This window comes from Oncorhynchus clarkii, chromosome 5 (genome assembly GCF_045791955.1).
Source record: "Oncorhynchus clarkii lewisi isolate Uvic-CL-2024 chromosome 5, UVic_Ocla_1.0, whole genome shotgun sequence".
Taxonomy (NCBI): domain Eukaryota; kingdom Metazoa; phylum Chordata; class Actinopteri; order Salmoniformes; family Salmonidae; genus Oncorhynchus; species Oncorhynchus clarkii.
In genome coordinates this window covers 50949103-50965979 of record NC_092151.1, presented here as the reverse complement: position 1 = coordinate 50965979, position 16877 = coordinate 50949103, and the positions used below count along the sequence as shown (strand labels likewise).

Sequence of the window (16877 nt, the reverse complement as noted above, 5' to 3'; positions counted from 1 at the left end):
CGGCTGGTGAGGCTGAGACGCATGCATTGTTTGTATTCGCCCGCCTTCCATGGAGGAACATAAATCCTTCATGAGGTAAGGAAGAGAAGAGAGTGGGTGACATTTCTCTTGGAAGAGAGTGGGTGACATTTCTCAGAAGGATCCGATAACATCAATGGGATAAAATGAGGACAGGACATTTAATATGGAAGCCAAACTCAATTTTGTGTGTTATAATAAAGTCCTTAATTATTGTTGTTGAAATTCATTAAGACCGGAAAACTGAAAAAAAAATTCACAACGGAAAATGTATTTATAAAATCAAACAAACAATTCAAATTCAGCAATACATTTTCAGTCCACTATTTGCAGTTAATATAATATAGTCCTTAATTACATGGATAGTATACATATGAGCTGTATAGGGAGAGAAAATATAAAAAAACAATTTAAGAAAATGAACAGCATTATTCTGGTACCACTACTTTATATTTAACGTAGGCATATACAAAATCTGTACAAGAGATATCCCATGTTGTATTTAAGTATAGTCCCGTTTATACCTGCACATAACATGTCCTGATCTTGTCCTTATTCTGATTGTGCTCACATTTTTAGACAGGTATAGACAATTTAAATAACAGATCTTCCTGACCACCTCCAGACAGTCAGGGATGAATTGATTGGTTGGATGAAAGCTCAGTGGGCGGGTTTTTACAGGTGAGAGTCAAAGAAATGTTACATCCAGAGGTAGTCAGGAAAATTTGATCACACTCCGTTATTTTAATCGTTTTGGCAGGTATAAAAATGTGGGCATAATTAGAATGTGGAGCTGATACGGACACAGAAAGCATGTTAGCACCAGGTATAAGGGGCTGAAGAGCTCTTCGTAAGCTCTCTGCAATTCCGAAAAGATTGACAGTATGTATCGAGAGAATATTGAGTTGCACCCCCTTTGCCCTCAGAAAAGACTCAATTTGTCGGGGCATGGACTCAAGTTGTCGAAAGCATTCTAGAGGGATACTGGCCCATATTGACTCCGTTGCTTCCCACAGTGGTTAGTTGGTGGACCATTCCTGATACACACTGGACATTTGTGTGTGAAAAACCCAGCAGCATTGCAGGTCTTGACACACTCAAACCGGTGCGCCTGGCACCTACAGTACTACCATACCCCATTCAAAGGCACTTAAATATTTTGTCTTGCCCATTGGCAATCAATGTCAAGGCTTAGAAATCCTTCTGTGGCACTTTCCTGCAGTCTATGACCAAAAGCACCTTTGGCCTCATGGGTGGAATGTTAATTTTTTTCATAATTCGAAACAAAAATCTGGTGTATCTCAAACGTAAAAAGTTATATTTCAGTCTTCTGTGATGTGTATATAAAGTTAAATATTGGGATACAAACACAATTTAATACTTTTAAACTCTGACATGGTACAGGTGTATTTTTTTTAAGTCCATAATCATGAGGTGTATACTTTTGTTTAAGGTGACCATGATTTTGCCCAGTACAGTAAAAGGTTACCGGTCTCCTCCTCTTCATCTACACTGATTGTTTGTAGGTGTTGTTTTTTGCTATCCAATGAGCAGGAGGCAAAAATACTTGAGCTTGAAATATAATAGTGAGCATTTCAGAAACAGCGGGTACTTAAACTCAAACATGAACATACAGAAACGGACAAACACAGGGCCTCCCAAGTGGCGCAGCGGTCTAAGGCAGTGCTAGATGCGTCACTACAGAGCTGGGTTTGCAGCCGGTTGCGACTGAGATGCGGCGCATAATTGGCCCAGCATCGTCCGGGTTAGTGGAGGGTTTGGCCGGTTGGGATGTCCATGTCCCATCGCACTCTAGCAACTCGTTTGGCGGGCCGGGCACATGCACGCTGACTTGTTTCCTCCGACACATTGGTGCGGCTGGCTTCCATGTTCAATCCCAACATGAGATTGAATATGAAATGATACTCTTAAACAACATACGGCTTGTTTTCCCCTACACAACAAAACAAAAACACTACTGACTAGCCCCCAATCCCCTCACAAACAGATAACTAGTCCGGTGTCAAACATGGAGAATCTGACAATACATTTTTACCCCTAAAATCACCCACTATCAATCTTTGCATGTGCCACATTTATGGACTTTTATCGGAAGAGTCACAAACCAGCAACGTGCACTGTACATCGACTCACACTTCAAAGTTTCACTAAACATCAGTGATGACTTAAGACTAGAAAAGTGGGACAGGCAGGATATGTTTACCTGGGGGATGACCATTAACCTTAATGTTTAACATTGTGACAATGAATCTCGCTTGTAGCTTAATATACAATAGATCAATGCTATGAAAACATGCTACCAAAACACCACATTGAAATGTATTTTTTACTCGAGGGTAAAAATGTAGACCATGAAAACCAATAAAAAGCACTATATGACAGACACCTTCGCCATTAAGGTTCTGGAGAAACGGCCTTCTGATACTGGTGCTGAGCACACCCCGTTAGAATTCCAGACCTATCTGCACACTTCCAAGTGGGTCCTCCTGAGTTGTAGCATCTCCCTCCCTCATGGCCTCTGTTGCGAGTCGTACTGCTGGTAGCGGTTCAGCTTCTCTGGGTCGTTTGACGCCATCTGGGAAAAGTCCTGGAAAATGTCTTGGTAGGTTTCATCTCCTGCAAGTACAAAGTAAACTATTACAGTGTAAGTACAAGACTAGCAGAGACTTACAGAGAAGAAAACAAGTTGCTATTGTATAATACAATGCAAGACTGCGGAAGGAAAGTTTGAGAGCTTAAACGGTTGTCACAGACATGCCACAGACATGATACAGGTGAGGGGGTTGAAGAGCGAGGGAAAGAAATATAGATAGTTGTTCATACCTGTTAGTGTCACTGTGGCTCAGTAGAGAGAAAGCGGTGACAGAATGAAAGAAAGAAGCAGCACCACAATGTTTGAGCAGTGTGAAGGCCTGAAGCAATACCAAGATAAGGAGCCCTCTCTTTGCAGTGAATTGTGATGCGGGACAAAATTATCACAAGATTAGTTTTTGTTAGCAACTGTATTGTATTTAAAGTGCAGGATTTATGTACAAAAATACAGCTGTGTTGGCCTCAGCACCCAAAAGAAACAAGAGAACAGAAGAAAGGCACAAACTCCGGGGAGGAGAGAGGAAAAAAGAGAACAAAGAAAAGTGAAGTTAAAGAAAGACTAAGTAACAAGACAGCCTCGTTCCACACTTCAATTGGATCCCTTCGCTACAACACGTTCATACACTTCAGGTTCCTTCACTAACAAAGTGTAAAGTGTCTTTGTAATCAACACTACTGTATTTGCTCCAGACCTTAAGGCAATAATAATCACTCACATCGCATTTTTAAAGCATGACAGAAGTTATATTGAAGAAAACGGTACGTGGACAGTCGTATTCAATCAAGTATCCTTGTTACAGGTCCAATCTATGGTCATACATACATACATAGTGAGAAATTGCCAAACACATTTGAAATGGAGTAGCCTACATTACGTCAAGTCCAAAGAGCAACATGCTGTCACCTAGGCTGCTTTTCAAACGCAACTGTTAGCCCTCAGTATATTCCACTCATTCAGTGAATGGGGGGGGGAATTTGTAAATGCAGTCCACCAGAGGTAATTGCACAAGTTGTTTCCTTACCCTGTCAGACTCACACTGCAAACTCTAGCCTTAAGGCCTTTCCAGACAGTACGATTTTACTCATCTTATGTCATGAGTTTGTCGCCCCCGACAAAGTTTCCAAGTCGTGGGCAAATTCTTAGGTCGTAAACGATTGTCGGACGTCTTGGCTCGTAGGGTCTGCCAATTAAATACCACTACGTGCGGTCGTAGGCTCAGTACAATTTTTTGGGCCTTTATCCTGTAGTGTGGCTGGTGTTACGAGCCGATCCACGGTGACAGACCAATAGGAACACAGCCAGCACTAATGATTAATATAATTGTTCTATTTAAAACATGTACATGCTGTGCATGCGATTTCCCTAACAATCTTGTTTACCTGAAATCAGGCTACCTGATGGGATTTTGATAAATGCACGCAATCGGCAGAAAATCGGCAATCAAAATAAACGTTATACCAACCACAGCGTCCATTTTATTTTTGGAAAGCCTATTTGATTCTGAGTTTGGACATTTAAAGTTGGCATACTTCTAGTTTTTCCCGAACTCAGTTCACTCGCGGAAAAGCAGTGTGCTGGTTCACGCGCAGATCAAATACACCGATGCAGTTGATGTAGCCTACGTCTACTGACGTGGCCAATTTGGTAACATTGCACAGTGTGACGTGATAATCGTCAATAACTGAATCCGACATACAAAGGGCCTTTAAGACAAAACTTTTCAGGAAAAGCGCTATTCATCACAATCATTAAAAACACTTTTTTAACTGATACTCAATCTCCTCAGTGCACACTCACACACACTGGCTAGTCGCAGAGAAGGACTACATGGTACATGAGACCACCATTGACATATATCAGACAACCTGCTCAACATGGCTGACTGGATACACAGTGTAGTCTCTGTATTCTCTCTCAGCTGATATCTATCCCCTTTGGCCAGGGTACAGTAGTACTCAGGGGAGTCTTATATGGACTTCTAGGAGCAGTCTGATGCGTCAATAATGATGAGGTCTGATAAAAGTGCTTTTTGTCCTGTTTAAATGACCCATCTGGCCCGGGGGCATTGCCAAGGGCACAAGAGCGGGGAGATGAAGGATGAAAGAGGGGAGAAGACATTTCATTCATTCATTATTTTCCAACAATACTCGAGTGAGCTTCACACTGTTCTATATTGACATTCTCAGTTAACTTTTTTTTTACCCTCCAATAAGTTTAAGGTAATTATATAATTAGCATGTGGTAAAATGCTGTAAATATGGATACTTTTCTATACTACTGCCCTCTACCATCTTGATATCCCTTGTCTAAACTTAAATTCGCACCCTGAATAGTGTCAGCTAACATTAAGGACAGACAATTAATGTTGTCAAAGGTCAGACAAAGAACAGGATTCCCAGTGGGGGAAAATGTTCAATTTTGACAGGCATCATACCAGGTAGACTAAAAATCAAATCAAAGCTTAATAATTAAAACCGGTGTATAAAATACCACACAATACAAAAAAACTCATACAAGGACGCAAGCACAGAAGCCACAGCACCAGTGTTGTTTTACATTACCGCTTCAGAGAATCTCTCTCAACCTTACTTCCTATTCTGCTTAATACTGTTATGATATAGAAATGTATGTACAATACATAATTTGCAACAATTTGTATGCTAAATATGGATCCAATTGTTGTTTTAAAATAGATTCTTTCCGAACTCAATTTCACAAAAGTAAAATTCATACGTAAAATGTGCCAAGATTGATACTTCATTGTAACGATAAAAATGTCAAACAAGACAAGGTCTTTTACACAGGAGTTTAAGACTCACTGTGGGAAACATACAAGCATGTAACACACTGAAATATTGCATAAGCATATCAGGAATACACATATAAATATTCCCTAAGGTAAATCACTAATAATCACACCTGGTGCATGGCAAGACACTGCTAGCTACTCAACAGTCTGATGGTCAAAAGTCAGGATTATTACCTGATGTGACTGCTATTTGATAGTCATGACAACCTCTGTTGCAAGTTCTCTTTGAAAAGACATTGCAACTAATAAAGACATGGCTGTTTGAAAGTTGGAACGCATCAGACAACAGCCACGACTTCAAAGGAGCAGCGAGTCTTCAGCTGTTCAGTAGTCAAAACACTGGCTTTGACCCCGGTCAAGTAAATAAAAGTCTAGCACCTTTCTCCAGACACAAGATGCAGCTTAGCTTACCACCTGGCTGACCTGAGTCTTCATAGAGGTATTGAACAACAATACAGGTCATCAAATGTCTGCTTATTAAACATATGATGCTACTCCTGTCTGTCTATTGGGGCTCTACTGTCTCTAGGGTTCATCCAGCTGCAGGTTAATAAACTCCTGCATGCACTTCCTGTATTGCATCTCGGTGGGGCTGTTGGTGGAATATTGACCTGACTGCATGTAGGGCCCCTCCGCCTCCCGCATCTCCTCATTCATCTTGGCCAATCGCAACCTGGGAAAAAGGGAGATTTTAACAAAAGTTAAGAGATTGATATGGGAAAAGAACAGTCACTTAATTCTTTTATCTTTTGCCAACCTGTGTACAATACAATTTTAATGATGCAAACACAGAATGTTAGCTTTTATTTAAAGGTTACAGGTATCCATTATACCATTTAAAAAGAAATGCACTATCTACTGTATATATTCTATTAAAAAAGGCCAACAGGCACAACACTCACAATGTGACAATGTCTGCATTGGCAGCGTCCACTGCCATGGATAGTGGCGTTTTCTCTTCAATGTCTGCCGCTTTCTGATTGGCTCCTCGTTTCAGGAATAAACACACTTGTCTGTATTGGAGAAAGAAATTGGAGAAAGAAATTCAAAAGGAACCAATCAATTTTACCCCAACATTAACTAAGATCATAGACTGTCAACTTGGGTCACCACAATTAACCTCAAATACTACCCTGGTCTATTATGGTCAAATATTTTACAAACCGCCTTAGCGGAGGCTTTAATCTAAACCAAAACACAAAAAAAAGGTCAGATGACTGAGATGGAGTCAAAGAAGCAGTATAATTTTATGAAGCCAAGTGAAATCGTCTAGGAATAACAGACTTTTAATGCTAGAGCTGTTTTTTTTGTACAGGCCAGAGCAGAGCAGTCATTGTATGGGTCTTTAATGGGCCTAGTAAAAAAGTGGACAATGTGGTAGTGGTAAGTAGTGTGAGGGGGAGACTGACCCAGTGTGACCCAGGATGGTGGCGTGGTGAAGTGGTCCTCGGCCCTGGGCGTCCTGTTGGTTCACGTTGGCCGCATTTTGGAGAAGGAACTCACAGGTCACCAAAGAGCCCTGGAATAATAGGTATGAAATGCAAATTTACACACGCATACAGGTGACAGATGTTTAGAAAAGGAACAGTCTATTTAACACACACTCCCCATGGCTGACCATATCACCTCCACCCTAGACCCACTCCAATTTGCTTACCGCCCAAATAGGTCCACAGACGGATGCAATCTCAACCACACTGCACACTGCCCTAACCCATCTGGACAAGAGGAATACCTATGTGAGAATGCTGTTCATCGACTACAGCTCAGCATTTAACACCATAGTACCCTCCAAACTCGTCATCAAGCTTGAGACCCTGGGTCTCGACCCCGCCCTGTGCAACTGGGTACTGGACTTCCTGACAGGCCGCCCCCAGGTGGTGAGGGTAGGTAAACAACATCTCCACCCCGCTGATCCTCAACACTGGGGCCCAACAAGGGTGCGTTCTGAGCCTTCTCCTGTACTCCCTGTTCACCCACGACTGCGTGGCCACGCACGCCTCCAACTCAATCATCAAGTTTGCGGACGACACTACAGTGGTAGGCTTGATTACCAACAACGACGAGACGTCCTACAGGGAGGAGGTGAGGGCCCTCGGAGTGTGGTGTCAGGAAAATAACCTCACACTCAACGTCAACAAAACTAAGGATATGATTGTGGACTTCAGGAAACAGCAGAGGGAGCACCCCCCTATCCACATCGATGGGACAGTCGTAAGTTTTAAGTTCCTCGGCGTACACATCACAGACAAACTGAATTGGTCCACCCACACAGACAGTGTTGTGAAGAAGGCGCAGCAGCGCCTCTTCAACCTGAGGAGGCTGAAGAAATTCGGCTTGTCACCAAAAGCACTCACAAACTTCTACAGATGCACAATCGAGAGCATCCTGTCGGGCTGTATCACCGCCTGGTACGGCAACTGCTCCACCCACAACCGTAAGGCTCTCCAGAGGGTAGTGAGGTCTGCACAACGCATCACCGGGCAAACTACCTGCCTCCAGGACACCTACACCACCCGATGTCACAGGAAGGCCATAAAGATCATCAAGGACAACAACCACCCGAGCCACTGCCTGTTCACCCCGCTATCATCCAGAAGGCGAGGTCAGTACAGGTGCAAAGCAGGGACCGAGAGACTGAAAAACAGCTTCTATTCTCAAGGCCATCAAACTGTTAAACAGCCATCACTAACATTGAGTGGCTGCTGCCAACACACTGACTCAACTCCAGCCACTTAAATAACGGGAATTGATGGGAAATGTAAAATATATCACTAGCCACTTTAAACAATGCTACTTAATATAATGTTTACATAGCCTACATTATTCATCTCACATGTATATAAGGTACTCTATATCATCTACTGCATCTTTATGTAATACATGTATCACTAGCCACTTTAAACTATGCCACTTTGTTTACATACCCTACATTACTCATGTCATATGTATGTATATACTGTACTCGATACCATCTACTGCATCTTGCCTATGCCGTTCTGGACCATCACTCATTCATATATCTTTATGTACATATTCTTTATCCCTTTACACTTGTGTCTATAAGGTAGTTTTGGAATTGTTATGTTAGATTACTCGTTGGTTATTACTGCATTGTCGGAACTAGAAGCACAAGCATTTCGCTACACTCGCATTAACATCTACTAACCATGTGTATGTGACAAATACATTTGATTTGATTTTGTCCACAATACTCAAGTATCCTATCCATCCACCTCACCCCCTGCACAGCCATGATGAGGGGGGTCCTCTTATCGTCGTCGGTGTTGACCCAGTTGACCTCAGCTCCATGGGCCAGGGCCTCGGCCATGTCAGGCAGGCTGCGGGCACATGAGGCCCAGTACAGCTGCAGTCCCGGGGAGTACTCCTTGGGCTCCGAGAATATCACCACCTCCTTACAGGGCGACGGAGGGGGCAGGGTGGCAGGCATAGTCATGGGAGGTGCCTCGGCAGCTTCTAGGGGTGGGGTAGAAAAAGGAGAGAGGGAGTAAAAGGGTTATCAAGGTGTAAATTGTTGTTTGTCATGGCAAATCAGGAATATATTTAAATAAAGGAATTTAAATAATGTATGGTGTTCTAGTTTCAATGTGTGCACATGTAGGGCTATTGAACAGCTAGCTATATTTCACAATATGCTGGGTACAAGTGAGACTCATCAGGCTGGTGTGTATGTGTCTTACCTGCTTCAGCCAAGCTGTTCGTGGAGGGGATGGTGGCCAGCATCTCCCTACTCCCATCAGCACTGTTCTGGATGCCACTGTCCGCACTTCTTACTGCGGGGGACCAAACAGTCACAATCACTCACAGTCACTATACAACAGCAGCGCACACACATTCACCAACTTCAACCAAGTGGTTAGAGAATTCAGAGCACTTTGGCCGCCACACCCAGTGAAGCCATTTCCCGGCTGACCCCACAGCCACAATAACCCATAAACAAGTCACTGACCACAACCACGTGATGAGACAACCCTGAGAGGAACACATGGTATACTCCACACCAATACATTCAAGATGACTGCACTATCCATTTAGAGAGTGAGATTGGGGTTGTGTGAGGGGGATGGAATGGGTATTAGTCGACAGCCTGAGCGGTGAGTACAGATGGGTGGAGGGAGCGAAGGAGGGAGGTGGAGAGCGAGACACACAGAGCCGTACTTACTGCTCCTAAGCTTGGCGGAGGTGTCAAAGTAGGAGAAGAGCGAGTCAAGCTCGTCTGGACAGAAGAGAGAGTCACGGCGGGCCTCCAAGCCCTTGGTGGCAGCTAGGCAAGGGCAATGGATGGTGTCGGAGAGTAAAGGGCACGAGGTGGAAGGGTAGGAAGGAAAGAATAAAAGGCAGCGAGGGGGAAGGGGTTAGTCCAGAAGTACAGAGCAGCCGGAAGAGGGTGGGGAAGAGAGGGATTGAAAGGAGAGGATAGAAGCAAGATACAAGCAGTTAGACTACAGGCTAGGCTACCTCAAAGAGAGAGAGCAAAAAAGGGTGAAGATGGGAGAGAAGGTGCCTTCTTTTGTGTGTCCTGAGCATGACATGGTGAGCATGACATGGTGTTGTTCTATTATACTAGTTTGTTTTTGTTTTGGAGGACTGAGAGGGATGGGGTCTTCGCAAGCGTAAAATCAAAGAGGAAGAGGAACAGGTGCTATGATTGGCGTTTTTGTGCTGCACCTTTAAGAGACTGGATCCGGGACTTGTTGACACCTACCTGACTGACTTGAGGCATTGGAGGCGGGCCGGAGTTTGGGCGTGGGTGGGGGCGGCCGGGGAGGCAGGTGCTCCGAACTGCTGCTCAGCCTCTTCTCTTGCTTGGACAGGGACACCACCTTGGAGCGCAGCTCCTCGTCAGACGGGCGCCGCACGAAATGTCTGTCCACGTACTTGGCCCTGATGTAGGCCTCGATCTCCTGCCTGGGGAAAAACATGGGATGCAGAGGGAAAGTGAATTCAACAAACTGAACAAATCTGGCAACCCAGGCAAAGACGGAAAGCAATCGAGAGTGAATTTATAAAATTACACCAATCTGGAAACTCAAGGAAAGAAGGCAGTCTTTGACCAATACTATTGCACACTTGCTACTTATGTGGGACTACCCTTTATTTATTTAATAGAAATATAATGTAATTTTTCTGATGCTTTTATCCAAATCGACTAGCTGTACAGTGTTTATTTAATGAGGTTCATGGAGGAATAATCCACAACTCTAATGTTGCAAGTGCCATGAATTTGCCCTTTAATGTTAATATTCGTCATCATCAATCAATCCAATCAATGGCCAAACCAATGGTTAATGTTAACCATCGCACCCCCCCCCCCCCCCTCCCCTTGTCTCCATGATGGTAGACAGAGAAGTTGCAGTACCGTACCTGGGGTCTGCTGGCCTTGGCTTCCTGGCTCCCAGTTCCTCTCTCCGAGCCTCGTAGATCTGGTTGATGACCCCGTTCCCCAGCTCACACATCAGCTGTGTACCACACACACACAAATAAAGGAATAAAGTTACTCTGTGTCAAAATTAACCAGCACATTCACAGGACAACATGCCACATCTAATGTAAAGTGACATATAAAGTCAGCCATGTAAAATCCTGCCATATAAAAAATCTGTTAAGTCATGACGTTTTGGCTGTGTTTATATAGGTCACCAAATCCAGATTTTCCCCCTCAATAATTGGGCAAAAGATCAGAATTGGGCTGCCTGTGTAAACGCAGCCATAAAGTCATGACGCGAAGTCCGCTGCAATCTGTAACCATTACATTTGAGCATTTATTTGTCACCAATGAATGTAAAAGAGTCTGAGTATGTGAAAGTCTGAAAGAGACACTTAAGTATGTGAGCTGCCTTAAGGCTTCTGCATGCTTCAGTTCAGCTGGCCAAACAAGTGTCCTTGCATACTCCCTTAAAAGAACTTCGCTTGAAAAACAAGAAAAAAAGCAGCAATAGTATTGTTTGTCCATTTTGAGACGCCACAGCCAGTATACACTTCCTCAAAAGTCTGAATTAATCTAAAATGACACTGAAATCTGTCATTCATGCACTTTTACATCTGTTTGGTGCAGTTTATCTCAATTGAATGACAACAAAGACTTTATTGAAGAATCCCTACTGTTGACCAATCACCGGCAAAGGGGCGGGCATAGACAAAAAAGGCCACAAAATGTTGTCATAATATATGAAGGAACTGTTCCGAACTGTTTCGTTTGGGAAGCATGTGGACACCTTTAGGCCCATCTGTTAGGCAAACCCTCCTCCCACTCTCTTTTCTCACCTTGAGTAGTTCCGGTTCCCATGAGTCCAGGGTGAGCGAGCGCACCTTGGAGAAATGGACCCCCAGACTCCTGCAGATGGAGATAGTCTGTTAGCAACTCATACATCAATGATATTGTCTAAAAATAACTAAATGACTCCACACAGCTTCAAAGGCTGTGTTGTTTGCATTACATGCTGGTCCATCGAGGGTGTAATGTGTGCTGTGGCCACAAGGTGGGAGTATACAGTCAGTAAGTCTACAGTCCAAAATGTACTTGGGGCCAAATTTGCCGAGCCTTTGATTTTTTGTATTGTTATTCACATCTAATAAAAAACATTGAACATTTGTACTGTTGTATAGCACCAGTCTAGTACCTTGTTGTATAGTACCTTTATAATACCATGGTAAGATAAGTCCAAAGTATTATCTCAGTGTCATCTTGATGGTACTTCGGTATAGTACGTTGGTGAATACATATGAAGTTTGGTACTTGTATACAGTAGTGCCTTGGTGTGTAGTATTTGCAGTGATAGGAATGTACCTGTGTATTCCGGAGCACTGGATGCAGAGGGTGATGCCCAGGTTGATGCTGGCCCAGCGAGGGTCAGGCTGGCCACAGTCGCAGCAGCAGGCATTGCCCCCAATGACCATGACCCTCTGGAGGGCACTCTCCCCCTTTAGTGACTTCTCTTTGGGCTCGCCGCCTGATTCCAGGCTGCCAGTCGACGTGGAAGACTTCCGGTCCAGCTTCTGGCGTGGAAAGTCGAGTACATGATGTTATACACAAGACACACACTCTCTAGAAGAAGATTACTTTATTGCCTATTGTCACAGACCACATAGATTTGTCAAGCAAGACAGATACGCACAGACACCCGGAGGGGTTGCAGCACACTTGAGGGATATCCTTTATTATTGTTCACATATTTTGTCTATGAGGTATGTCTGATTATTTTCGGCCTGACATTGAGATAATGGATTGATTGCATAAGTTAAGCCAGTGTGTGGTGACTCACCTCAGCGTCCTCTCCCTGCTCCCTGAAGGCAGTGGCGATGCTGTTCTGGACAGCTTTGATCCAGGCCTGCCTCAGCTTCTCAGAGTCCGCCTGCATCATACAGCTCCTGAGAGGGGAGGGACACCAAGAGACATCAGCCTGTTCCCTGGCCTGCTACTGGAGCTCTTCACTATGTGTTGCTGTGTGTGTGTGTGCGTTTGTGTATGTCTCTCTCTCTCTCTCTGTGTGTGCGCATTTCTGAGTTCGAGTCATGTGTCTAGGTACTCTGTGTGCACTTGTATCTATGAATGTATACACACCTAGACTTCTTGCACATTTTGCTGTGTTCCAAAGTGTGATATTTTTGGTCAATGATCTACACAAAATACTCTGTCAAAGTGGATAAAAAAGTAATAACAACAACATTTGGAAAAAATACAATTAAAAATGCCACTAATATATACTGAGTATTCATGAGTATAAGTATTCAACCCCCTGAGTCAATACATGTTAAAATATCCTTTGGCAGTCTTTCTGAGTAAGTCTAACAACTTTGTACACCTGGCTGAAAATTGAGTCAAAACTGTAACTAGGCCACTCAGGAACATTCAATGTCATCCAGGTAAGCAACTCCAGTGTATATTTGGCCTTGTGTTTTTAGGTTATTGTTCTGCTGAAAGGTGAATTTATCTCCCAAGATCTGATGGAAAGCAGACAACAAGGTTTTCATCTAGAATTTTACTTGTGCTTAGCTCTATTCAGTTTCTTTTTATCATAACAACCTCCCTAGTCCTTGCCGATGACAAGTTTTTTCCTTATTAAGGCAGTTTTTGCCTTATTTCAAAACAGGATGCATTTTCTTTTAATATTTGTTATTCTATACAGGCTGCCTTCTTTTCACTGTCAATTATGTTCGTTTTGTGGAGTAACTACAATGTTGTTGACCCATCCTCAACTTGAATAGTAATTGACTCAAGACATTTCAGTTTTTCATTCATTTGTAAAAATGTTGAAAAACATAATTACACTTTGACATTATGGGGTATTGTGTATAGGACAGTGACAAAAGAAAATCTAAATTTTATCCATTTTAAATGCAGGCTGTAACAAAACAAAATGTGGAAGGAGTCAAGGGGGTGTGAATACTTCCTGAAGGCACTGTGAATTCGGAAAGTATTCAGGCCCTTTGACTTTTTCCACATTTTGTTACGTTACAGCCTGATTCTAAAATTGATTCAATAATTTTCCCCCTCATAAATCCACACACAATACCGCATAATGACAAAGGAAAACAAATGTTTTTAGAAATTTTATCAAATTTAAAAAACAATACCACATTCACATAAGTATTCAGACCATTTACTCAGTACTTCGTTGAAGCACCTTTGGCAGTGATTACAGCCTCGAGCCTTCTTGGGTATGACGCTACGTGCTTTGCACACCTGTATTTGTGGAGTTTCTCCCATTCTTCTCAGCAGATTCTCTCAAGCTTTGTCAGGTTGGATGGGGAGCATCTCTGAACAGCTATTTTTAGGTGTCTACGAGATGTTAGATCGGGTTGAAGTCCAGGCTCTGGCTGGGCCGCTCAAGGACATTCAGAGACTTGTCCCGAAGACACTCCTGCGTTTTCTTGGCTGTGTGCTTAGGGTCGCTGTCCTGTTGGAATGTGAACCTTCGCCCCAGTCTGAGGTCCTGAGCGCTCTGGAACAGGTTTTCATCAAGGATCAATCTTGGTTTCACCAGACGAGAGAATCTTGTTTTTCATGGTCAGAGTCCTTTAGGTGCCTTTTGGCAAATGCCAAGTGGGCTGTCATGTGCCTTTTAATGAGGAGTGGCTTCCGTCTGGCAACTCTACCATAAAAGCCTGATTGGTGGAGTGCTGCAAAAGGGCCTGACCAAGGCCCCCCCCGGCGGCAGGCTCTAGGAAGAGTACTGGTGCTTCCAAACATCTTCCATTTAAGAATCATGAAGGCCACTGTGTTATTGGGGACCTTCAATGCTGAAAAAAAAAATGTGTACCCTTCCCCAGATCTATGCCTTGACACAATCCTGTCTCTGAGCTCTACGTAGAATTCCTTCAGCCTCATGGCTTGGTTTTCACTCTGACATGCACTGACAACTGTGGGACCTTATATAGACAGGTGTGCTCCTTTCCAAATCATGTCCAATCAATTGAATTTACCCCAGGTGGATTCCAATCAAGTTGTAGAAACATCTCAACGATGATCAATGGAAACAGAATACACCTGAGCTCAATTTCGAGTCTCATAGCAAAGGGTCTGACTAATTATGTATCTGTTATTTTTTGTTGTTTAACGGGGGATTGTGTGTATATTGATGAGATTTATTTTGTAACATAACAAAATGTGGAAAAATGGAAGAGGTCTGAATACTTTCCAAATGCACTGTATACAGTTGAAGTTGGACGTTTACATGCACCTTTGCCAAATACATTTAAACTCAGTTTTTCACAATTCCTGACTTTTAATCCTAGTAAAAACTCCCTGTTTTAGGTCAGTTAGGATTACCACTTTATTTTAAGAATGTGAAATGTCAGAATAATAGTGGAGAGAAGGATTTATTTAAGCTTTTATTTCTTTCATCACATTCCCAGTGGGTCAGAAGTTTACATACACTCAATTAGTATTTGGTAGCATTGCCTTTAAATTGTTTAATCTGTGTCAAATGTTTCGGGTAGCCTTCCACAAGCTTCCCACAATGAGTTGGGTGAATTCCTCCTGACAGAGCTGGTGAAAGAGCTGGTGAAACTGAGTCAGGTTTGTAGGCCTCCTTGCTCGCACACACTTTTTCAGTTCTGCCCCCAAATGTTCTATAGGATTGAGGTCAGGTCTTTGTGATGTCCACCCCAATATCTTGACTTTGTTGTCCTTAAGTCATTTTGCCACAACTTTGGAAGTATGCTTGGGGTCATTGGCCATTTGGAAGACCTATTTGCAACAAAGCTTTAACTTCCTGACTGATGTCTTGAGATGTTGCTTCAATATAGCCACATAATTTTACCTCCTCATGATGCTATCTATTTTGTGAAGTGCACCAGTCCCTCCTGCAGCAAAGCACCCCCACACAACATGATGCTGCCACCCCTGTGCTTCACGGTTGGGATGGTGATCTTCGGCTTGCAAGCCTCCACCTTTCTCCTCCTAACATAATGATGGTCATTATGGCGAAACAGTTCTATTTTTGTTTCATCAGACCAGAGGACATTTCTCCAAAAAGTATGATCTTTGTCTCCATGTGCAGTAGTCTGGCTTTTTATGGTGGTTTTGGAGCAGTGGCTTCTTCCTTGCTGAGCGGCCTTTCAGGTTATTTTGATTATAGGACTCATTTGACTGTGGATACAGATACTTTTGTACCGGTTTCCTCCAGAATCTTCACAAGGTTCTTTGCTGTTGTTCTGGGATTGAGTTGCACTTTTCGCACCAAAGTACATTTATCTCTAGGAGACAGAACGCGTCTCCTTCCTGAGAGGTTTGACGGGCTGCGTGGTCCCATGGTGTTTATACTTGCATACTATTGTTTGTACAGATGAATGTGGTACCTTCAGGCATTTGGAAATTGCTCCCAAGGATGAACCAGACTTGGAGGTCTACAATTTTTTTTCTGAGGTCTTGGCTGATTTCTTTTGATTTTCCAATGATGTCAAGCAAAGAGGCACTGAGTTTGAAGGTAGGCTTTGAAATACATCCACAGGTACACCTCCAATTGACTCAAATGATGTCAATTAGCTTCAGAAGCCATGACATCATTTTCTGGAATTTTCCATGCTGTTTCAAGGCACAGTCAACTTAGTGTATGTAAACTTCTGACCCACTGGAATTATGATACAGTGAAATAAATGAAATAACCTGTCTGTAAACAATTGTTGGGAAAATTACTTGTGTCATGCACACAATAGATGTCCTAAAAGACTTGCCAAAACTAGGGTTTGTTAACAAGAAATTTGTGTAGTGGTTGAAAAACGAGTTTTAATGACTCCAACCTAAGTGTATGTAAACTTCTGACCTCAACTATATGTGCAATATATTGGGTGTGTGTACTCACTTGGTGGGGGACACCACTTCAAAGCAGAAGCGGCGTTCGATATCCTCACAGTGTTTGACTGTGCATAGCCGCAAGTCCTCCACCACCACTGTGGGATTATCCTGGGAAAGGA

At 43.1% G+C, this 16877-nt stretch overlaps 1 protein-coding gene across 4 annotated transcripts in view; it reads right to left on the bottom strand.

Moving 5' to 3' along the window:
* Nucleotides 1–267: 267 nt before the first annotated feature.
* Nucleotides 268–16877, bottom strand: part of LOC139408969 (ArfGAP with coiled-coil, ankyrin repeat and PH domains 2a) — a 102728-nt gene continuing 86118 nt past the window's right edge. The window contains exons 12-24 of one of the 4 annotated variants that reach the window (XM_071153502.1): nucleotides 16766–16866; nucleotides 12725–12830; nucleotides 12250–12458; nucleotides 11727–11796; nucleotides 10827–10921; nucleotides 10168–10370; nucleotides 9625–9726; nucleotides 9143–9235; nucleotides 8683–8918; nucleotides 6851–6960; nucleotides 6344–6454; nucleotides 6053–6114; nucleotides 268–2655 (exon numbers count right to left, since the gene is read on the bottom strand). In XM_071153502.1, the coding sequence (XP_071009603.1) occupies nucleotides 2549–2655; nucleotides 6053–6114; nucleotides 6344–6454; nucleotides 6851–6960; nucleotides 8683–8918; nucleotides 9143–9235; nucleotides 9625–9726; nucleotides 10168–10370; nucleotides 10827–10921; nucleotides 11727–11796; nucleotides 12250–12458; nucleotides 12725–12830; nucleotides 16766–16866 (1605 nt within the window). In that variant the 3' untranslated portion in view covers nucleotides 268–2548. The remainder of the gene's footprint in view (nucleotides 2656–6052; nucleotides 6115–6343; nucleotides 6455–6850; nucleotides 6961–8682; nucleotides 8919–9142; nucleotides 9236–9624; nucleotides 9727–10167; nucleotides 10371–10826; nucleotides 10922–11726; nucleotides 11797–12249; nucleotides 12459–12724; nucleotides 12831–16765; nucleotides 16867–16877) is intronic. The other 3 variants (XM_071153503.1, XM_071153504.1, XM_071153505.1) reach the window with 3 other exon arrangements.